Below are 24,048 nucleotides of genomic sequence, written 5' to 3'. Positions count from 1 at the left end.
GGTTGCTATGGGGGTTAAACATGCAATTTCGCGATTGCTATCATGCCTACTACATTTTTTGGGGTCAAAATCTTTTTTTGAAAAAAATGTTTTTTTGGGATTATCAAGCCTGGCAGGGAAAGACATTGAAATAATCTCGGGATTATCGGGCCTGGCACACAATGAGTTAATGTCCAACATTGTTTTCTCACTCAACAGTAAACAAACATAAGGTTTAAGTGTACAAAGGGTATCTGCACATTTCTAAAGTGACAATTTAAGGACTTTTTAATACCTCTAAAATCTCAGATTAACTCTCCTACTGCCAGATTATTTATTTATTTATTGGGTCTGGTGCCATCAAAAAGCGGCTTACCTTTGCGACGTTATAGTAGATAGATAGACATTTTTTTTTTTGATTTTTTTTTTATTGTGCAATAGTGCACTTTGGTCTGCCAGGCAGCAGAGGGCGGCGTCATGCGAGAATGAATGTGAATTTGCCTGTTATGTGATTCAGACCAGTCACTGGCCACAGAGCCTCACAGCCAGAGAAATCAACAAGGAAGTGAATTGGTCTCCGTTGATGTTAACGCATAATGGATTTTTTACACCATCACCGCGGAAAATGTGTTTACAGTACACGGCGGCGCGACCCCTCATCAGCTTCAACAAGGTAAACGAACGAACGAACGCGAACGAGCGCCGTATTGGCGCGGAGGTCTCTTGAGAATTGGGGCGAACAGGAACGTCCAAAGCGGTATAAGAGTTAAACATTGGCCAAATCGTCAAATATTAGAGGCAGAAATTGTGAAAATCTACATGCTCACAACGTGAGGCATTGTGAGCATGTAGATCTGCTATTTTCACAATAGAACCTTGTTGTGCATAATGTTATGCCTCAACTCTAGTGCTAGTAGGGTGGGGGGCTTATTGCCCAGTTAAAATATGATTATTTTGGGGGTCATGGCCTGAAAAGGTTAAAGATGAATGAAACAATTCTTACAATTATGCAACAAAATGCGTTTACCTCAAATAATTGCGATTCAGTGCTTATGTAATAATCGTGACGGGACTAGTTGTCACCATTAAATTGTCAAGCGAAATAACTGCAATGAAAGATTTAACTGTTTTTTTGGCATTGAGCGAGCATTGTAAAGTAAAAAAAAAAATGAATGTCTGTTTGCCTATTAGGCCTGGCAAACAAACATTACACAAACTAATCATGGGCTAAAAACAACCGGTTGATGATTTGGTTGACAGGTGCTGGCACCGAGCGCCTTTTTAAAAAGAGACGTGTTGGCTGTTAAAACAGTCTGGCAAGCCTGGGCCTGAGAAAGACAGAGAGCTTTGTGGAAGACACTCCAACTATTATGCACCATTAACTCTTTTAGGCCTAAAATTATTGACTGCTTTAACTATTGAAAAATAGCAGATATACAAGCTCACAGCGCGCGCTGCGAGCTTGTAGATCTGCTATTTTTGAAAAAGTCGTGAAAATGTGTGCAAATCTTTGAATATATGTATTTTTAGAGCGAACGTTTGTAACTCAAATTTTGCTTCTGGGTGGTCCCTGGAACTAAATATTTTGAGATGCGGGTCCGTGGTCAAATAAATATCAGTTTGGGGGTCCTTCACATGAAAAGGTTTGAGAACCACTGACATAGTAGTCTCTCAAGAACAGACTAACTGAGATCCAGTTAAGTGAAAAGGACCCTTTCTTTGACGATGGCTGGCCAGATTGCTGACATAGAAACACAGGTTTTTCAAAAAGATCTTAGAAGGATTCAAAAGACACTTACAGAATCGGGTCAAAATTCTAATTTTCACGATTTTTCTAAAATAGCAGATCTACAAGCTCGCAGCGCGGCACTCGGTGGCCGCACTGTGAGCTTGTATATCTGCTATTTTTCAATAGTTAAAGCATAACATAATGATACACAAAATGTGTACCCATTCTAAATGGGTTAACTCCCAAGAAGACACTTTGCTCCAGAGAGCGGCGCCTCATTATGAAGGCTGCTTGTTCTACGTGACCGCCAAGCCACCCGGAACCGAACCCGCCCCCGTTCAAAGCACCATTTAACACCCTCCACTCACACAGCAAACTGTGTGAAAGACACAGGGTCACCCCGGGTCAACCTGACTGGAGGAGGATGGGATCGTTTACAGTCTACAGTTTAGGCATTTAGCAGACGCTTTTAATCCAAAGCGACTTGCAGTAAGCAGATAAAACATCACGATAATAAACAAGGTTAAATGTCAGTACATCAACAACAGCAATATAACAAATGCAAATGAATATCTATCTAGAAAAAAAACAATGTAATCCGTAAAAGAAAAAAAGGTTTCTAAAAAAACCTAAAAACAAATGCTAACTAGCTTCATGTATGGTCATTGACTTTTCCAGTAGTGCTAAGGGTTTAGGTGGAGTCTGAAAAGGTGAGTCTTCAGTCCACGGCGAAAGCTAGCGAGTGAGTCCGTTGTTCTAAGTGCGACAGGGAGTTTATTCCACAGCTTGGGGGCCGGCAGGAGGGCAAACTGTCTCGGACGAGTGGATTTTTGCCCTGGGGTTTTTAGCGAGGGTTCTGTCAGCACCCCTGTGCACGGGTGGGGGTAGTTTGTGTCCATGTAAAAAACCTGGGGTCAGATTTTGGACCCGCCCTCAATATGCCAGAGGTCTTCAACAAGGGGTCCGGGACCCTTAGGGGGTCCTCAGAGTTACTACAGGGGGTCCTACAAATCTTTGTGTGATAGAAAAAAAAAAAAAAATCTGCTTTATAGTCAGATTCTTAAACAGACTGAGAACTTTAGCCGAAAATAGCAGATCTACAAGCTCACAACGGCTCGAGCTTATAGATCTGCTATTTTCGGCAAAGAGGTTTGGTGTAAATGGGAGAAGTATTGACAGTCAAGTGGTTAAATATCTGAAAACACAAATTGACATGAATCCAAAATATACCAACGATTGTGCTGTCAAACAATGAAACGATATGGAACCTATGACAAGGTCCTTGGCCTGAAAACATTGAAGACCCCTGCCCTATGCATATCGTTGCTGTCAGGCAGTAACTGCTACTTTTGCCATTTTTGAATTTGAATCCTGAAAAGTAACAGTTTTTTCTAACCGACAGAGACGATATACTGTATTCCTAAAATCACCTCATTAACACCCAAGGGGCCAAACTCGTTCAGTAACGAGATAAGGCCACTAGAGGTCGCTCTGCCAAAAGGAGTTGTCTCGTTCCTCTCGTTCCTCAACGAGACAACGAGACAACAACTTAACACTTTGAATGCCAGCCCCCCCTGGCCCCCGTCCCTTACCAGTGCCACCATTAGGTCCCATTCATTCTGCCCCGATTCCAGGGAATATATTGAAAATGATCCGATATTCACATCGGAACAAAAATGGGAGGTTTGGTAAAAGAGGATTTTTTTTTTTACCAAAAAAATTTTGGAGTGATTTCGGTGAGCGGTTTTGGAGATAGGTGCTCGAGAGTGCGCACTGCGCAAACCAGTCAATAACCTCAGAAATCTAGATTCTGAGATATTTGAGTTCAAAGAAAAAAAACTTTAGGAAGCCATAGCGACAAATTGGTAAATGGTAACGGAACACAAGTACCCTTGACAGAAAGAATAGCATGCCTACTTTATTTTCTGCAAAAAAAGTGAAAAAAATATTGTACCATCGTCTAGTTTCAAGGGGGCAAAGTGAAAAAGTATGAAATTACTCAGAAGGTGGAAATTGCCTTACATTTTGATAGAACTATGCACTGTGAATTCACTGTGTTTTTACCTGGTCTAGAAGGTCAGGAAGACAAAAAGTCAGAAAAGCGATGTCAACCTTTTATTTTATGGCAACATCGAACCCTAACCCTGGTGAGTACCTCACACATCCAGCATGAACATATTTATGTTCAACAATATTTACAAATATTTCCCAAAAAAAAATCACAAATATGACTTCACAAAAATAAAATATAACTGGATAAAAGTAAAATAAAATAAATGTGCAGCAAGTAAAGAATAAATAAAATAATATAAAAGTCAAAAAAAGGCATTCAACAAGCCAACATTCAGGAGTCAAAGGCACCACAAATCAAGGTCAAAGATGGTACTGTTCACCGTGTGTGTGTGTGTGTGTGTGTGTGTGTGTGTGTGTGTGTGTGTGTGTGTGTGTGTGTGTGTGTGTGTGTGTGTGTGTGTGTGTGTGTGTGCGCGTGCGTGTACCTCAGGTGCCTCAAAATGGCCTGGTACCTGTTCCTTGCCATTGTTCTGGGAAAGTACGGCATGGCAATGTTTTTTTGACCACTGCATGGCAATCTCCGGCTTGTGAACGATAGCTGTGAGGAAGAGAAGTCCCAGAAAGTTCTTCAGCTCCCCTAGAGTGACATTGGTCCAGGCAGCGAACCTACAGTGTGTATGACCTATGCCTGACTCCTCCGCTCTCGCTATCTCCGCCATCATACTGTCCTCTGCGTTGTCATTGGTCTGGTTGCAGATCGGGCTCCCATCCTTCCTCCATCCAGTCAGACTCCACGGGCCCTGTATATGATAGAAATAAATACAAAATACTAAATGAACGTGCTTCTGTATAATTTGTATGTTCTTTAGCAAAGGCTGTCGCACAAAAGTAGTGAAAACAGCAGATCTACAAGCGAGGCGTTGTGTGCTTGTAGATCGGCTGTTTTCACTAGTCTAAATAATTTCAAATGTATATATGTATATATACGTGGCCACTGAATTCTATAGGCTCTGCTTTGATACAAATTTGATACAGATTTGAGATCGATTTGATAGATTATTATGTCACACACACACACACACACACACACACACACACACACACACACACACACACACACACACACACACACTGATTGTATTACTAAACTATCTATCTAGGTATACACACACAATAAAAAACTAAACTATAAAGAAATGTATTCTTACTGGAAGAAGTTGGAGGAACTTCATACACCTACTACAAACCATGGATTGACATCTAGACCTACTGCACATACAGTATGAAACAGAGCTGATACCTTTATGTACTATGAGGAAAATAATGCTGCTATTTGTACCCTGTATATATATAAAATGACAATGCGACATAGCTCTGTTTGAACAATGCTGTACCCCCTCCAACTGTATATTTTCAACTGTTTTTTTTATTGTATGTGTGATACTTGCTTTGGCAATGTAAACGTATGTTTTCTCATGCCAATAACGCTCCTTTGAATTGAATTGTATATTACCAAATGCACCCTACGTGGAAAAAAAACAATAGCAGGTCAGGCTTATTGACATCGGTTATTGATTGATTGAAGAATGTATTACAAGCTTGCATTAGAGTAGACCTACAGATTCATGGCTCATTTCCACAGGAACACACTTTATGCATATCATACAGTGGTGTGTTCTAGACTTTTTTTGAGGGCATACGATCAGCTACTATTCGTTTGGCCAGGGCAGACGCTATAGTACATAATCCCTATCAAATACGCTACTTTGAAAGGTTCACGAGGGCAGACGCCGTTCATATTTTATTGTTCCTCCATCACGGAGGTATAGAGGCCGGCGCCTGGCGGCGCCGTGCCTGCGAGGGTGTCCCAAGTCGGGCGAGGTGTGGAGGGTAGTCCCCGGTGAGTCCCCAGAACACAGCACTGATCTCATATAACATTGAAAGACAGACAGACGTATAGAACATATTGAAACGTAAAAAGCATAGCTTTATAATGCTTACCCGGTTCGCTGATCGCAGCACACCTCAGCAGTGCTTCCTTCAGGGCAGGGGGAGACAGAGCACCGCAGCGACCGGGTCGTCCTCCTTGGCTAAGTCCACGCACGGCCTCATTTGGGTGTATTAGCGCCCGCTGCAACTCCGCTCTCCGGGGCCATACCTATCGGTGCAGCCGGTGGGCGCCGTAAGATGATACACTGCTCCAAACAGCCTGCCTCCGGTCCGGATCACCGCCGTAGCTCCTCCGTCCACTGTGGATGGCTGGCGACGTTCCTTGGCTCCCCCGACACAGCAGCAAAAACACAGAATTCTCTTCAAATCGCCGGCATCAGCGTTCAACGGCATCACCGTTCATCCTCACGCGTCGCCTCAGTCAAGTCCCAAACGCAGCCGCGCAGCAACAAACGAAAGTCCAACTGGTGCTTCGGGTTTTGATTATGGTCGGTGGCGGCGCTGGGCAGCAGCAGGCTGCGGGCTTGGTTCCACGGCCACGGGGCATGGTTCGGCTGCCTGCTTGGTCTCCATGTGCGGCCATGACTTGCTCTCTGATCAGCGGAGCAACGGTCCGGTAACTGGGACGGCGTTTTCTTTTTCTTTTTTTACAAAATGGACGGCCCCAACCTACAAAGAAACTAGCCCTTCCCTTCCCCCACTCCTCCTAGGTAAAACCTCTACCTTCCGATCTCTCTCTCTATCTCTATCTCTCTAAATAATACTACATCTAATGATTTTATAACTAATTCTAGCTCATTCTCTCAATATATCTCTCTCTCCCTCTGATTGCTGTGTGTCCGGACGGTAAAAGTCACTGAACACTTTGAGACCCTTGTTTCTGGGGGGAACCGGCCAATCAGCATGCTTGAATTTGGTCACATAAGCGTGTGATGTCATGCAGGGGCGTCAATTGGGTATGGCAGGGGTATGCAGCTGCCATACCTTGACAGGGGGAAATAATAAAAATGTACTTTTCATCGTGCCTGTTGCTAAGGTATGGCAACATGACTGGTGTCTTCACCAGACACCAGTCATGTTGCCATACCTTAGCTTGTTCTGAACTGACGCCACTGAATTGTCATGCATGACGACCGTCCCATCGTCCAAAAGGGCTGTATCTTGGTTACCGCATAGATCCAACACTGTACTACTGTAATATGAAAAAAAAGCATCTGGCGTCATATGACGCCAATATTATTTTCTGGCATCATTGCCAAGTGCGTGTCTGACGTCATATGACGCCCTGGCACTCAAAGTGTTAACTGTGCAGCGTGCTGCGCGCATGTTGTGTTCCCTGTGAATGACCCTAGTCCATACGTCACACCGTGGCTCGCAGAGAGAGAAGATGGCGCGACTAGGCTGCATTGATTTCCATTCTAGGCTGAAACATAAAAAGGGCTTTATCTATGAATGAGGTGCAAAGAACGCCAGGGAAGCAGAGATCTGATTGTTTTCACAGCGACACTTTACCGCGATGGTCGGCCCTCAATCGTCAGTGGACACTCACGTGCACACGCACGAAGCTTCCGAGGCTCTTCAAAATAAAGCGTGAGTGAACGGCGGCAGCAGCAACAGCTAGAAATGTTAGAAACCTTGGCTTCCCATGTGTTAACTGGGGGCGACCATTGAAACGCCCTGTGGACCCTAAGGCTAGCAATGTCCGTGTCATCTTTTGAATCACTTCTGAAAACATTACATTGATATCAAGAACCTTTCATAGTTGCATCAGCTTATTGCCTCCTTGCTTATCTTTTTTGATACACGCCTTAGAGATTACGTTTTGTAATTATTTGATGTTAAGCTAAGCAGCCCGATAGCACTAATGTTTGCCCTTAAGAGAAGTCTCAACCAGTATGAAGTGTGGAATGTTGTCAAGCACAGACACACACAAACACATAAACACACACACACACACACACACACACACACAGGGGCGTCACAAGGGGGGGAAAGTGGGACTGAGTTACTAAGGCCCAAGGTGGAGGGGGCCTTAATTATTTTATGCTTACATACTTTAGCTATTGACAAATAGCAGATATACAAGCTCACAGCGCAGCACCGAGTGCCGCGCTGCGAGCTTTTAGATCTGCTATTTTTGGAAAGTCGTGAAAATGTGTGCAACACCCCTGCACACACACAGCACACAAAGCACACTCACTGACCCTTGCAGTGGGTGCGCTGCTCCGGGCCTTGGCCAGCAGCCGGCGGGCTCTCTCGTATTCGTTGTTCTCTGACTCCAGCTTGACAGCGGCCAGCCAGATCTCCTCACTGTTGGGGTTAGCCTGAGACAGAGAGACAGACAGAGAGTTTGTTTGTTTGTTTAATAAGGATGCCCAATTGCCCATTAACACAACGGTTGCCACTGTAGCCAATCTCGTCCACAGACAAGTTAAGGGTTAACTTGGTAACCAGGCAACAGACGCTTGCTACGGGTGCTGGTGAAAGAAAAAACTGCTTACGCCATGACGCAACACGCACGGAAGCAAAACGGAGCGTCCATGCTCCATTGACTCCTATTCTATGCTGATGCATAAGAGGATGACATTTGACAGGAATTCCCGTGGGATTCCCGCAGGACAGGAGTCAAATTTGTATTAATGCCAAGATCGGGACAGGACAGGAATGAAAATCACCAGGAGTGGGCAGGAGTGGGAATCATTCCAGACCAGTTAATTAAACCGCAGAAATAAACAGTGCCAGAAAGTGAGGTCTTCTAACTGCAAACATTATAAAATCATACATTATAAAATAATAAACATGATATCAACAATGTGTGGACGTTTGCAGGACATGGCGACCTACTGGACGACACCATGATCTGTGCGGAAAACACCTGCCAGGTTTGTGTATGTTTGTATGTCTAAGTGTACAACGTGCATGTTGAGGGAAAGACCACAATGGAAACAAGCCGTTTTTTTTCTCCTATATTTTTTATTTTCTTTTGTGCGATGTTGTATCTTAGATGTGGAAAATGGTAGGTAGTTACCCTTGTTATGTTCTAACAACATGGGTCCCACTGTAATACATTGGGGTGCTGTGTGTTGCTATACATTGGCGAAGGTGCCTTTAAGAGACAGTGATTATTATGGGATGCTGACATTACGTGCAGAGCATGCACTGTTACAAGGAAGTATTATCTGTGACTGAAGTGAACCAGTGTAATGTTCTGACATTGATTGTGTGCAAATGTGTGCGTGTCAGTCTTTTCCACACACAACAACCCTTACAAATGGTTGTTTGACCAAAAAAAGTTAAAACAAGGTGTAAATCAGAACACTGTTCACATGATCACTTCAATGAATCGCTATCAATTAATTAATGAAGGGTTCTTCATAGTTTTTATTAAGTGTGCCTGCCATGCAATGGCAAAACACTTATTGTAATCCGCCATACCTAAGTCATTAAGTAACGTTCTTGCAAATTTGGAGCCGTAATAACTGCCGCACAATTTACGCCACCGCCGCAATATATACATCAAAACGTGCGGCTCGGCCGGGAATGTTGTGCTATTACTTTTCTAAGAGAAAAGTTGTATCGTTTAATTGATATTAATTTATTAGTGAATTAATTTTCCCCATTGACTTACCAGTAAGACTCCCTAATCGGGAGATAAGCGACCGTTGGTCGCTTATCTCCACAAATAGGCCAAAAGTTTGTTTTACCAATTATCAAGACATACGGGCAGTTGACAGTTTGCCATGGTTACTCATTGAAGTTGAATCTCCATATATGGAGATAACCTACGCATCACACTAAGTCTGACCTCACCAGCCCATATTTGGGCATGAGCAACTTATGTCTCCATATATGGAGATATGATGACATCACACAGTCCTCAGCCGATGATGTGGCGTGATGTCATACAATACACAAACGAGCCCTACAGTATAAAGGGGCAATTCTTGCCAGGAAAGAAGCATTTCTTCGACTCAGACCTTATCGCCAGGGTTGGCTTATAGCAGCTGTCGGTAGGACCATATATGGATTCTGTTAGTGTGGATCTCCTAACAGGGCATCATCTGGGATACCATCCCTTTTATGCCCATATATGGAGATCCCTAACAGAATCCCTTTCATGCCCATATATGGAGATCCCTAACAGAATCCCTTTTATGCCCATATATGGAGATCCCTAACAGCATCCCTTTTATGCCCATATATGGAGATCACTAACAGCTAACAGAATCCCTTTTATGCCCATATATGGAGATCCCTAACAGAATCCCTTTTATGCCCATATATGGAGATCCCTAACAGAATCCCTTTTATGCCCATATATGGAGATCCCTAACAGAATCCCTTTTATGCCCGTATATGGAGATCCCTAACAGAATCCCTTTTATGCCCATATATGGAGATCCCTAACAGAATCCCTTTTATGCCCGTATATGGAGATCCCTAACAGAATCCCTTGTATGCCCATATATGGAGATCCCTAACAGAATCCCTTTTATGCCCATATATGGAGATCCCTAACAGAATCCCTTTTATGCCCATATATTATGGAGAAATCCCTGCTCTGAGTATCTGACATCAGTGTGATGTCACCTATTTATGCCCATATATGGAGATCCCTGCTCTGCGTATCTGGTTGCTATGGTAAACAGTTGGTTGCTAGGGTAAAAAAACATGGTTGCTATGGTAAACAGTTGGTTGCTAGGGTAAACAGTTGGTTGCTAGGGTAAAACCATGGTTGCTAAGGTGGTTGCTAACGTACACTAACAAACCAGCAACAACAGACTGTTGCCACAGCAACGTACACAAAGGTTTGTGTACACATGTGGTGTGATGTCATACTGATGCGGAGATATGAGCAGGGCAAAGGTGTGACGTGTGACGGACGGACGGACGGACGGACGGACGGCCGGTGGATGTTTTCATAGTAAACTGCTCCCTGACGGTCGCAACCAGTAAGACTCCCTAATCGGGAGATAAGCGACCGTTGGTCGCTTATCTCCACAAATAGGCCAAAAGTTTGTTTTACCAATTATCAAGACATACGGGCAGTTGACAGTTTGCCATGGTTACTCATTGAAGTTGAATCTCCATATATGGAGATAACCAACGCATCACACTAAGTCTGACCTCACCAGCCCATATTTGGGCATGAGCAACTTATGTCTCCATATATGGAGATATGATGACATCACACAGTCCTCAGCCGATGATGTGGCGTGATGTCATACAATACACAAACGAGCCCTACAGTATAAAGGGGCAATTCTTGCCAGGAAAGAAGCATTTCTTCGACTCAGACCTTATCGCCAGGGTTGGCTTATAGCAGCTGTCGGTAGGACCATATATGGATTCTGTCAGTGTGGATCTCCTAACAGGGCATCATCTGGGATACAATCCCTTTTATGCCCATGGAGATCCCTAACAGAATCCCTTTCATGCCCATATATGGAGATCCCTAACAGAATCCCTTTTATGCCCATACATGGAGATCCCTAACAGCATCCCTTTTATGCCCATATATGGAGATCACTAACAGCTAACAGAATCCCTTTTATGCCCATATATGGAGATCCCTAACAGAATCCCTTTTATGCCCATATATGGAGATCCCTAACAGAATCCCTTTTATGCCCATATATGGAGATCCCTAACAGAATCCCTTTTATGCCCATATATGGAGATCCCTAACAGAATCCCTTGTATGCCCATATATGGAGATCCCTAACAGAATCCCTTTTATGCCCATATATGGAGATCCCTAACAGAATCCCTTTTATGCCCATATATTATGGAGAAATCCCTGCTCTGAGTATCTGACATCAGTGTGATGTCACCTGTTTATGCCCATATATGGAGATCCCTGCTCTGCGTATCTGGTTGCTATGGTAAACAGTTGGTTGCTAGGGTAAAAAAACATGGTTGCTATGGTAAACAGTTGGTTGCTAGGGTAAACAGTTGGTTGCTAGGGTAAAACCATGGTTGCTAAGGTGGTTGCTAACGTACACTAACAGACCAGCAACAACAGACTGTTGCCACAGCAACGTACACAAAGGTTTGTGTACACATGTGGTGTGATGTCATACTGATGCGGAGATATGAGCAGGGCAAAGGTGTGACGTGTGACGTGTGACGGACGGACGGACGGCCGGCCGGTGGAGGTTTTCATAGTAAACTGCTCCCTGACGGTCGCAATAAACATGATATCAAATATAATATGGTTCAAAATTGAAAAACTTCTGCGCGATATATATATATATATTTTCCTTCTTTTTTTGCGGGAGCGGGAAGTGAACGGGAGTGATTTTGACCAGGAGCGGGATGGGACCAGGAGTCATTGCACAGGAGTGGGACAGGACGGGATTTATTTTTTTACTCTGGCCCAGGATTGGGATGGGACAGGATTTTTTCTGCGGGAGTGGGACGGGAGTGAAAATCCACTTCTGTGTCATCCTCTAAGGTGCAAATAACGCCGAGGAGGCCAAGATCATAAATAGCCCCTAGGGAATCCTCAAGACGGAAATCTGTCCCCAGGACGGAGAACTTCAACCCCTGCGTTCTTGCTTTGTTCATACCCACCCATCCCCTCCCCCTAATAGCCCCCGGTACACAGGACGGGAACGCTCCCGCGATAGTGTTTTGTCACAGGAGGACGGTCGCACTATGAACGGTGAACGTGAACGAATCGTTTGAGCGAGTCATTACCGTGAACATGAACTACCGTGAACATCACTACTAGCAATGGAATGGATTATCGCTATCACAGTTTTTTGGAGATCGAATAACACACGGTGGCCCCGATAGCACCTCCAGATGATCAAAAATACAGTAAGAGTCTGGTTGAGGGGGCTTATAAAATGAATTTAATCCTGGCAGAGAGAGCTTCGCATTAACTCTCTTGCCGCCGAACGAACGCTCGTTCTTTTATCCTCCACGCCATAACGAGCATTCGTTCTTTTACTAGATAAGTAACCTAGATCAGTGTTTCTCAACCACTGTGACTGTGCCTGTGCCCCTTGAAACTGCTTGAAAGCCAGTATTGTATTTATCATTTTAAAAATGATTTAAACTAGCGAAAACAGCCAATCTACAAGCACACAACGCCTCGCACCGCGAGGCGTTGTGTGCTTGTAGATCTGCTGTTTTCACTACTGTTGTGCGACAGCCTTGTATGATGAAGCAGGGCTTTACTTTGCCAAGAAACGTACACATTTTTGAAATACAAGGTTTCTTTCCCGACAGTGACGATATTTACACCCCCGTATTATGTGTGCCCATGGATTCTTGGGACATGAAAAGTGTGCCCATGCAGAAAAAAGGTTGAGAAACACGGACCTAGATAAAATGTGATGTGTGGTATTGCTAACCTGGAAGGCCAGTGCCAGGATGCTCCTGGCTGCGGGGACGTCCTCGGCCAGCCACTTGGACTTGGCCCCCATCAGCCACAGGACCTCTGCCTTGGGACAGTGAGCCACGGCCCTCTGGAGCAGGGCCTCCAGGGACTCCCTGAGAGAGGACATGGAAGAGAGGACATGACAATGGACTTTAGCAGAGAGAAGATGAGGGACACAGGTAGAGATGTGACCGAATATTCGGCGCCGAATATTTTCGGCCGAATAGTGCCAAAAAACGCATATTCGGTTTCGGTTCGGTTTGATTTTACAGCCGAATAATTATTACCGAATAGTACCGAATACCAAATACCGAATATTACCGAATACTGAATACCGAATACTACCGAATAATGTATAGGATATTCAATATATATATATATATATAATTTTTTTTATAACAATAATTACATTGATATTTCTTTATGATGAGATAATTCAACTATATGGAATGTTAATATTTTGAGACATAATTTGTCTTTTATTACAAATTTACTACACAATAGTAAATAAATAATTCTACACAAAAATAAATATGTTATGTGTGCATTCAAAAGTGAGAAATAAATGTTTTATGGAACCATATGGTGATTATTATTTAAGTTAGGTTTTTCCATAATCATGTCTTTTGCCATAATCAGGTAGCTTTACAACAAAGGTACAGCAATGGTGCAAAAATTAGTAATACGAAAATAAATTATATACATGTATTATTCGGCTATTCGGTATTCGGTTTTCGGCCAAATGTTTCCAATATTCGGTATTCGGTTTCGGCCAAGAATGTTGCTTTCGGCACATCCCTAGACACAGGTCACATCTTTAGGTCATAACCACCTAAACCAGTGGTTCTCTAAAGTGGATTCCAGGGACTTTGTGGGTTCCTTTAGGCCAAGGGTCTTCAACGTTTTCAGGCTAAGGACCCCTTAGTTGAGATAAAGATCAAGCGGGGACCCCCACAACCTTATCAAAGATTCCATATAGTTTCATTGTTTGACAGCACAATTGTCAGTGTATTTTGGATTCATGTCAATTGGTGTTTTCAGATATTTAACCACTTGAGCCATCAATACTTGATAAACATGACCTTTCACTCTGAACTTAGTCTCTCTTTTTCCCTGCTACACTAAACGCCTTTGCCTAAAATAGCCAATCTAGAGCTGCTATTTTTTTCTAAAGTTCTCAGGAAAAAAAAAGTTTCTATCACACAAAGATTTGGAGGACCCCCTGTAGTAACTCTGAGGACCCCCTAGGGGTCCCGGACCCCCTGTTGAAGACCCTTGACCTAAACCAGTGGTTTAGGTCATTAATTTGGTTCCATTGGTTCCACAGGTTCATTTGGTTCCATTTTAACACTGTCAGAGTTAAGGGGAGACCTTGACATTTGAAAGTTTGAGAAACACTGACCTAAACCATGTATAATGTAAGCTGACAAGTGAAATTTGTGTGGTTGGTATCCCGAACCACAAAAACATATCACTTACATGTAGGGATGGGTATCGTTTGGATTTTTACGATTCCGGTTCCGGTTCCGGTTCCGGTTCTGCTTATCGGTTCCGATTCCTAACGGTTCTTATTTCGGTTCCAAAATGGTTAAAAATATATATTTTTAGCCGAAACTGAATAGAGATTTTTTTTAAATTATATATACACACATTATTTTTAAACATTCTTTATTTATTGGGTAATAAAAGGTAATATGTCTCCAGTTGCATAATTGCACATTTATGGCCTAATTGTGTTATTATTATTACTATAATAGGCCTGCCAATGTTTGGGGAGAATTCACTTTCAGTTTCATTTTAGCAACACACACACACACACACACACACACACACACACACACACACACACACACACACACACACACACACACACACACACACACACACACACACACACACACACACACACAGTATCTCTAGAACTCTAGAGCTGAGCGGCCCGAACTCTAGATGTGAGTGGTCCGAAGGACCGCAAACTTCTTTTAAGATACAGGCTCTCGGCTAGCTAGCACAGTAGCGCTAATGTTAGACCCTCTGTCGCTCTGTAGAACAGTGGATTCTAGTTTGGTTAATTCCAGAAGAAAAGCTTGGTTGCTGGTTGGCTTTTTCTTCCCAATTCCTACTTATCTTGAGACGGGAGAGCAGATCGAGGGACAGGGAGGAGGGGAGGGGAGGAATGCAGCTTGGAGCGACGCGACACCACACGCTGTGTCTGTACTCCTCCATTCAACACAGAGACGCTCCAGCGTTATGCTTCAACGCATCGCGGTGCTTGGATTGTGCAATTTGTGCTGTCTTTTTTTTTTGCGCATCACATCTAGGAACCGATAGGCAGTACCGAAATTACATATATTTTTTGGGTACCCAGGAACCTTCATGTTCTTATCGGTTCTGTCCCGGTACCGAATTTCGGTACCCAACCCTACTTACATGCACTTTAAATCACCAATGGTCCATTGGTGGACATTATAGGTTAGACAGTATAGTGTATACTGCATGGGTCTTCAACAGGGGGTCATCAGAGTTACTACAGGGGGTCCTCCGAATCTTTGAGTGATAGAACATTTTTTTTCTCCTTTTTTTATTTAAGCACTTGATCCCTAGCTTCCATATTCTGAGAACTTTAGCCAAAAATAGCTGATCTACTGTAGATCGGCTATTTTCGGCAAAGAGGTTTGGTGTAGAGGGGAAAAAGAGCAGACTAAGTACAGAGTAAAAGGTCAAGTTTATTAGGTAATGACGGCTCAAGTGGTTAAATATCTGAAAACACAAATTGACATGAATCCAAAATACACTGGTGATTGTGCTGTCAAACAATGAAACTAAATGGAATCTATGAAAAGTGTCCCTGCTTCATCTCTCTCTCAACTAAGGGGTCCTTGGCCTGAAAACTTTGAATACTGGTGTATAGAATACTGCCGGCTGACCTACAGTAGGTCATGTTACCTGGTACCATGGTTCTACAGTACGTCACGTTACCTGTAGGGGTGGATATTGGCAAGAATCTCGCGATGCAATACGTATCACGATACTTGGGTCACAATGCAATAGTATCACGATAGATTGCGAATCTTTGCGATACAATACTATTGCGATATATCAGCTTTAAAAGCTGAAGACGCTGCTCTAATGTTGTTGTTTTCGTCGTTCGAAGCCATTTTCTCGAGACCTCACTCACTGAACCGTGGGAAATAGCTACTATAGTAAACCGACATCTAGAGGCAGCGGAGTGTCAGGACCGGACTTCTACCATCGGTTCCTATGCATGGGAACGTATTTTATTTTCCTCAAAGTATCGCGATACTACGGCCTGAAGTATCGATACAGAATTGGCAAATAAACTATCGCGATGTATTGCCATATCGATTATATTGCCGACCCCTGGTTACCTGGTACCCTGGTTCTACAGTACATCAAGTTACCTGGTACCCTGGTTCTAAGTTACCTGGTACCCTGGTTCTAGAGTACATCAAGTTACCTGGTACCCTGGTTCTAAGTTACCTGGTACACTGGTTCTAAGTTACCTGGTACCCTGGTTCTAGAGTACATCAAGTTACCTGGTACCCTGGTTCTAAGTTACCTGGTACACTGGTTCTAAGTTACCTGGTACCCTGGTTCTACAGTACATCAAGTTACCTGGTACCCTGGTTCTAAGTTACCTGGTACCCTGGTTCTAGAGTACATCAAGTTACCTGGTACCCTGGTTCTAAGTTACCTGGTACACTGGTTCTAAGTTACCTGGTACCCTGGTTCTAGAGTACATCAAGTTACCTGGTACCCTGGTTCTAAGTTACCTGGTACACTGGTTCTAAGTTACCTGGTACCCTGGTTCTAAGTTACCTGGTACCCTGGTTCTAAGTTACCTGGTACACTGGTTCTAAGTTACCTGGTACCCTGGTTCTAAGTTACCTGGTACACTGGTTCTAAGTTACCTGGTACCCTGGTTCTAAGTTACCTGGTACACTGGTTCTAAGTTACCTGGTACCCTGGTTCTAAGTTACCTGGTACACTGGTTCTAAGTTACCTGGTACCCTGGTTCTAAGTTACCTGGTACCCTGGTTCTAAGTTACCTGGTACCCTGGTTCTAAGTTACCTGGTACCCTGGTTCTAAGTTACCTGGTACCCTGGTTCTAAGTTACCTGGTACCCTGGTTCTAAATTACCTGGTACCCTGGTTCTAAGTTACCTGGTACCCTGGTTCTAAGTTACCTGGTACACTGGTTCTAAGTTACCTGGTACCCTGGTTCTAAGTTACCTGGTACACTGGTTCTAAGTTACCTGGTACCCTGGTTCTAAGTTACCTGGTACACTGGTTCTAAGTTACCTGGTACCCTGGTTCTAAGTTACCTGGTACACTGGTTCTAAGTTACCTGGTACACTGGTTCTAAGTTACCTGGTACACTGGTTCTAAGTTACCTGGTACCCTGGTTCTAGAGTACATCAAGTTACCTGGTACCCTGGTTCTAAGTTACCTGGTACACTGGTTCTAAGTTACCTGGTACCCTGGTTCTAAGTTACCTGGTACACTGGTTCTAAGTTACCTGGTGCCCTGGTTCTAGAGTACATCAAGTTACCTGGTACCCTGGTTCTAAGTTACCTGGTACACTGGTTCTAAGTTACCTGGTACCCTGGTTCTACAGTACATCAAGTTACCTGGTACACTGGTTCTAGAGTACATCAAGTTACCTGGTACCCTGGTTCTAAGTTACCTGGTACACTGGTTCTAGAGTACATCAAGTTACCTGGTACACTGGTTCTAAGTTACCTGGTACCCTGGTTCTAAGTTACCTGGTACACTGGTTCTAAGTTACCTGGTACCCTGGTTCTAAGTTACCTGGTACCCTGGTTCTAAGTTACCTGGTGCCGTGGTTCTTCTCAAAGTAGGCTGCTCTCAGCCACACACTCTTCTTACTGGGGAACACCTGCAGGGCGTGGGCATAGATGGCCCTGGCACACTCCAACGCACCGTGGGACACACACTGAAACACAAACACAGCAAGGTGAGTTAAACTCTTGAGTCTTGATGTCAAATGAAAGTTTTCTTAGTGGGTTTCTGTCTATCTGAAGAGGCGGGTTCTGGTGGTTGAGGGCCTTTTAAAACAAGTAGGTCGGGAGTGGCTTATTGTCGGTATCAGCCGGTAACACACACAAATCTGTCCCGGTTAATGTTCTAGACCCCTGGGAGATGGATTGCTGAGGTGGAGCGCCACACCTACCATCAGCTCCCAGTACTTGCCTCATGACTTGTCTCTCATTCACTGAGTTGGCGCTGCTCGGGATTGTACACATGACCTTGTGGTCCTAAGGCGAGAGCTCTACCGACTGAGCTATCCGGACACTTTTAACTAGTGACTAGTATCTCTTGAATAATATTCTTTGTTTGACTGGGAGCCAAAGTGCAGGTCATAATAATGAATAATATAATTGTGAATATTGATGTTGTACTATGATGTATCTCGACAACATTGCCAATCATGAAGACAACCTCAATGTCTTTTCGAGAATAAATAAAGGTTGAATGAATGAATGAATGAGTGAATGACGTACACTCTCTGCGTCCTCCATCCAGGTGTGTTTGCAGTCCTCCTCCTCTATGCCGATCCCAATGACGGCCCTGATGACCGCCTGGCAGGTGGCCACGCTGCCCGCCTTGTCACACTCCTCTGAGTCCTGCATGGAAGCAAGCAAAAATAACATCATCAGCAAGATATCACTGTAAACCTATTGTGCTGCTGTTCTCTATATACCAAGGGTCTTCAACAGGGCTACTACAGGGGGTCCTCCAAATCTTTGTGTGATAGAAACCCTTTTTTCACCTTTTTCATATTAACAACTTGAACCCTATCGTCCATATTCTGAGAATATTAGCCAAAAATAGCAGATCTACAAGCTCACAACGCCTCACAGCGTTGTGAGCTTGTAGATCGGCTATTTACAGCAAAGAGGTTTGGTGTAGAGGGGAAAAAGAGCAGACTAAATACAGAGTGAAAGGTCAAGTTTATTAAGATTGACGGTTCAAGTGGTTAAATATCTGTAAACACAAATTGACATGAATCCAAAATACACTGATGATTGTGCTGTCCAACAATGAAACTATATGGAATCTATGAACAGGTTGTGGGGGTCCCTGCTTCATCTCTCTCTCAACTAAGGGGTCCATGGCCTGATAACGTTGAAGACCCCTGAACTAATGGACCTCAATACTTGGCTAGTGAACCTGGAGGAATGCTGCCTGGAAGGCAAATCAAAATACATCTTCACAGCAGTTTGTCTGGAATTTTCTTTGCAATTTTTACTCTCTCTCTGGCTATAAATCTCAAATGAATCCCTTTTGGTCGTCACAACAAAGAATATGTACTTTTTGGCACACAACCGGAAACCTGACGTTTTAGCCCTTTGATTAACCTATCCGACCGTGGCTGCCAATCACACTACCGGTGCCAAAAAAGCACTAAAGAGACGAGGAACAACAGAGCGAAACAACAATAGCGTTGTGACTGCAGAGAGAGATTGTGATTACACACCGTGTAAGTGGGGAAAGGATTACTGCACCAACACTAGAAAACTAAACCAATTGGCAGAGCTTGGCTTGCTTGCTGCATTGTGCCCAAATGAAACACAAGACTGGTGCCACTTTGCCAGAAAAACGCTTGGCACACAAAATCGAGGCTGAAAACCGATACGGTCCCTCCTCCCTCATTACACACAGGATAGTCAAACAGCAGCACTTTTAAAAGTGTTGTTGAAGGTGAAAATCAGACCCTGAAGGCGGCAGCTTGTCTGTCCGAAACGTTGGTTTCTCATTCTGTGTAGTCCTTTAATAAATGTGCATCGGTAGCTACGAGTGTGCGGCTTTACTCTTTTTTCATAGTGTTTGTCCCCTTGGCCAGCACCTCACAAGGACTGGTGTGCTGTGCACCTTTTTGCTATTAGAAGGTGAAAGTCAGACATTTTATATTTATGTTCAATATGTATACCTTTTATATGTTTGATGTATTGTTTAGATTTGTATTTTTATTTTTTTTATTTAATTTAGTCAATTATCTAATGTAATCCTGGGCGATACTCTCCCTCTGCCAACCTGGGGAGACAGCGGACTGACCTCATGCTTCCTTCTATGCAGTCTGCACTGAGTGCCGTGCTGCGAGTAAAAAAAATATATATATATGTTTCTATGTCAAGGACCCCCAAAATGATATGTATTTGGCCACGGACCCCCATCTCAAAATATTTAGTTCCAGGGACTTCCAGAAGCAAGATTTGAGTTACAAATAAAAAAATACATATATTCACAAAGATTGGCACATATTTTCATGCCTTTTCAAAAATAGCTGATCTACAAGATTGCAGCGCGGCACTCAGTGCCACGCTGTGAACTTGTAGATCTGCTATTTTCTGCTATCAGATCTGCTATTTCAACCTCAAAATAATTCTAGGCCTAAATGGGCTTACAAGAGATGTTCAAAACATCTCAGTCATCACAGTGCTCACCTGAATCCACTGCTCCCTGTTGATCTCCACGCCGTTGGCACGCAGCGAGGAGATGGCCCTGTCGATGATCTTCTCCACCATCTGCGTGTTGCCGTTGGCCTCCTCCAGCTTGGCGGCGGTGATCCAGATGTGGCGGTCCGTGGGGATGTTCTCTCGGGCTTTGTTCAGCACGCGCCGGGCGTTCTCGTAGGTCTCCAGGCGGGCCAGGGCCAGCCAGAGCTTCGTTTGGAGGCAAGAAGCGAGTGAAATGAAAAGTGCAATAAAGTGAGGTAAATGTCACGATTTCGAATCAAATCGCGAATCAAACCGAAATTGACGTTCGATTCAGTGAATCGAAATCACAACCCGAATCGCGATTCACTTCCGCGCATGAAAATGTCAGTTGTTAGGGCATACAACCCAAAGTTTATATTTGTTAAACCTTTTGTTATTCTCAATCTCATTTGTTATTATTCAAATAAAAGTGACTTATTGAGAAAGTGTTTTTCAAGACAATAACCTAACTTTATAGGCATATAGCTCTCAGTACTGAAAAAAGGTATGTCCTATATTGGATCAAAAAATCGGATCGAATCGTGACCTTAGAATCGAAAGTTGAATCAAATCATGGATTAGGCCTATTGTGACAGCCCTAGTAAATTCAAGGCAGAACAACGTGATTATCAGTCACAATCAATGTAAAGTCTAAACATCTAATGGTGGCCGCCCGTAATAATAATAAATTACATTTCTGATCTTGAACTGTCTGGGACAGCTCTGCTTTCTGTCCCCAGTCAGAACTATACGAGAAGAAGAAACAATTCAGTTTTTATGCGCCAAATGTCTGGAATAAACTCCCATAAAACTGCAGGTCTGCTACAACTCCAAGTTCCTTTTCCCCAATGTAGTCGTTATGCCATTTAACATCCACCAGTCCACACACACACACACACACACACACACACACACACACACACACACACACACACACACACACACACACACACACACACACACACACACACACACACACACACACACACACACACACACACACACACACACACACACACACACAAGGAGACCCCACCACCAGTCATTTCCATGGTAGAAATGTTCGAATATATGTTGAAAAGTTTGGAAATAGCAGCTCAAAACATGTCGCATTGGCCATTTCAACTGTGTTAAATTATTTGTCTCATCTGCCCTGTGCAACTGTTGTTTACCAAGCCTAAACTGGGCTGAACTGGTCTTGACGAAACAAACCCAGAAATTGAATTATGGATCCTTTGGGTTTGCAATGAAATCCATCTTTGCTTCATGCTTAGGAGAAACACTATTTCATCTTTGGGTGAGTGAAGGGTGTTCGGAGCACAAAGTCCTGTCAACAGAATGTTCCAGTGTTGAACAACAGCCCTCCACATACCTCCACGCTGGTGGGACAGCACTCCACCGCTCTGCTCAGCATGATCCTGGCATCCTCCGGCTCCTCCAGCTCCACGGCGGTCTTCCACAGACGCACCGACTTGGACACGTTCTCCAGGGCTACGCGTGGGGAGGGGAGCATTAACACCATATTAGGGATGGGACAATATGCGATATTATTGTTTATCGTGATAAAAAACACTCAAAATAATCGTATTGTGGAGATTTAATTTTTCGTGATATCGTCCTCAGTCAGGCACTGGGATTAGAGTTCTCAAATTCTGCCCGAACCTGACCATACCCGAACCCGACCCGACATTTAGGGTAGGGTAGGGCCTAAAACTAGTGGGGCCGGGTAGGGCCTCGGGCCGGCCCAGTTAAGGCCGGGCAGTATTTTTCAGGGCCGTTGAGAACTCTAAAGGCCCTATCAGAGTACCGTATGCGGTGATATGTCATGACCGCGGTGTCGTTTTCTAGCTATCACCTAGGCTTTGTAATACAATCTCTGCTAAATCTCTTGAACTACAAGCTACAAGCTCACAACGCGTCGCGGCGAGTTGTGAGTTTGTAGATCTGCTATTTTTTTGGCAAATGTTCCGCCCCAGGATAATGGATGTTGGGGATATTTTGATTATCGCGATAATAACGTAAATCGTGATTTCTTTGGTCACAATAATCATGATTTCACATCGTCCCAATCCTACTGAGATAACACCTCAAGGGGAAAGCATTCTGCTGGACACCGCGCCAGGGTGTGAAATGGACAGATCACAATAAAAATATTGTGTATAAAATATAGCGTTTCTAAACCCTGTATACTTTGTACGACATAGTTTGTCATATAACAAAAATAGGAAGTCTAAAAGCTTGTAGATCTACCATTTTCACAAGTTATGGGGAAAACAAAACATGAAAAAAAAACATTGGAGGGAAAAGAAAACGTGAACAATGATTTTACAATATGCCCAACCTACGCACGAAACGTTAGATCTAACCTGAATGGTATTGTGGGGGGCATATCATAGCAGACATGTAGTGGCTAGGAAATGCAACATCCATCTCTGTCACTGGGGTATGCTGCTGGGAAGAGGCTGCAACGTGTGTGTGTGTGTGTGTGTGTGTGTGTGTGTGTGTGTGTGTGTGTGTGTGTGTGTGTGTGTGTGTGTGTGTGTGTGTGTGTGTGTGTGTGTGTGTGTGTGTGTGTTGCGTGTCTCTCAGGGCGCTGACACCATGGTGCAAGCAGGGATGTCAAAGGAAACCAAGCCAGCACAACACGGCTGCCAAATGTAACCCTTGTGAAATCATCTTTGTGACTTGTGTGTGTGTGTGTGTGTGTGTGTGTGTGTGTGTGTGTGTGTGTGTGTGTGTGTGTGTGTGTGTGTGTGTGTGTGGTTTTAAGAGACAATCGACAGATTCAGACTTGGTGTTGAACCGAATGTTGGGTGGGTGGGTGGGATGGGAGGGCTGAGAATTGGGGGCAGCATCTCTGTGTTCATTGTTATCCCCCCAAAATCTCTGTGTAGCTTTCCCAGAAGAGAAGATAAAACATGCACAGATCCAGTTTTTCAACAGCCAGACTGGAAGACAGTTTTATGAATGGATGATATTTAACTCAGTCTCTGCCAGGTTGTCTTATATCTATTTTTTCCCACATCCTTCTACTACTTCCGGTATGATCGCGATCACGAAATGCACGTTTTAGCCCCAGAAAAACCCCATACATCTTTCAAACATGGCAGCCATGTTTGTTTACATATGAATAAAACATTATGGCCTCTACAGTATCTCCTGAATGCTTGAATGGATTTCCAAGCGTTTTTTTCTTTTTCTTTTTTAAAGCTGTGAAAAGCGTGCACAGGCGTGCTGCATGTTCTGTGCACGATTTGTGTGTCAGCCTGCACGCAAGATTTTAAAGGTGGCACTGTATGTGTTAAGTATGACCAATTACTCTAATTTCAGACCCTGTCAAAGACCTAAGCCTTGCTCGACTAAGCCTTGCTCGATAAAACTTTAATTATATTTTTTGACTTGAAGCAGCAAGCAGCACCTCTTGTACTGTGTTGAAGAGCGCCCGTCTAGAAAGCTACTTGATC

At 43.7% G+C, this 24,048-nt stretch overlaps 1 protein-coding gene across 1 annotated transcript in view; it reads right to left on the bottom strand.

The window, feature by feature from the left end:
• prpf6 (PRP6 pre-mRNA processing factor 6 homolog) overlaps positions 1-24,048 on the bottom strand; it is a 47,706-nt gene that overhangs the window by 9,656 nt on the left and 14,002 nt on the right. Inside the window, exons 10-15 of the mRNA XM_080734243.1 lie at positions 21,957-22,075; positions 20,552-20,770; positions 18,608-18,730; positions 17,918-18,039; positions 13,036-13,174; positions 7,876-7,995 (exon numbers count right to left, since the gene is read on the bottom strand). Coding sequence (XP_080590369.1) covers positions 7,876-7,995; positions 13,036-13,174; positions 17,918-18,039; positions 18,608-18,730; positions 20,552-20,770; positions 21,957-22,075 — 842 coding nt within the window. The remainder of the gene's footprint in view (positions 1-7,875; positions 7,996-13,035; positions 13,175-17,917; positions 18,040-18,607; positions 18,731-20,551; positions 20,771-21,956; positions 22,076-24,048) is intronic.

This window comes from Nannobrachium achirus (assembly GCF_963921795.1).
Source record: "Nannobrachium achirus genome assembly, chromosome: 9".
NCBI lineage: Eukaryota > Metazoa > Chordata > Actinopteri > Myctophiformes > Myctophidae > Nannobrachium > Nannobrachium achirus.
This window is presented reverse-complemented; position numbering and strand designations above follow the sequence as displayed.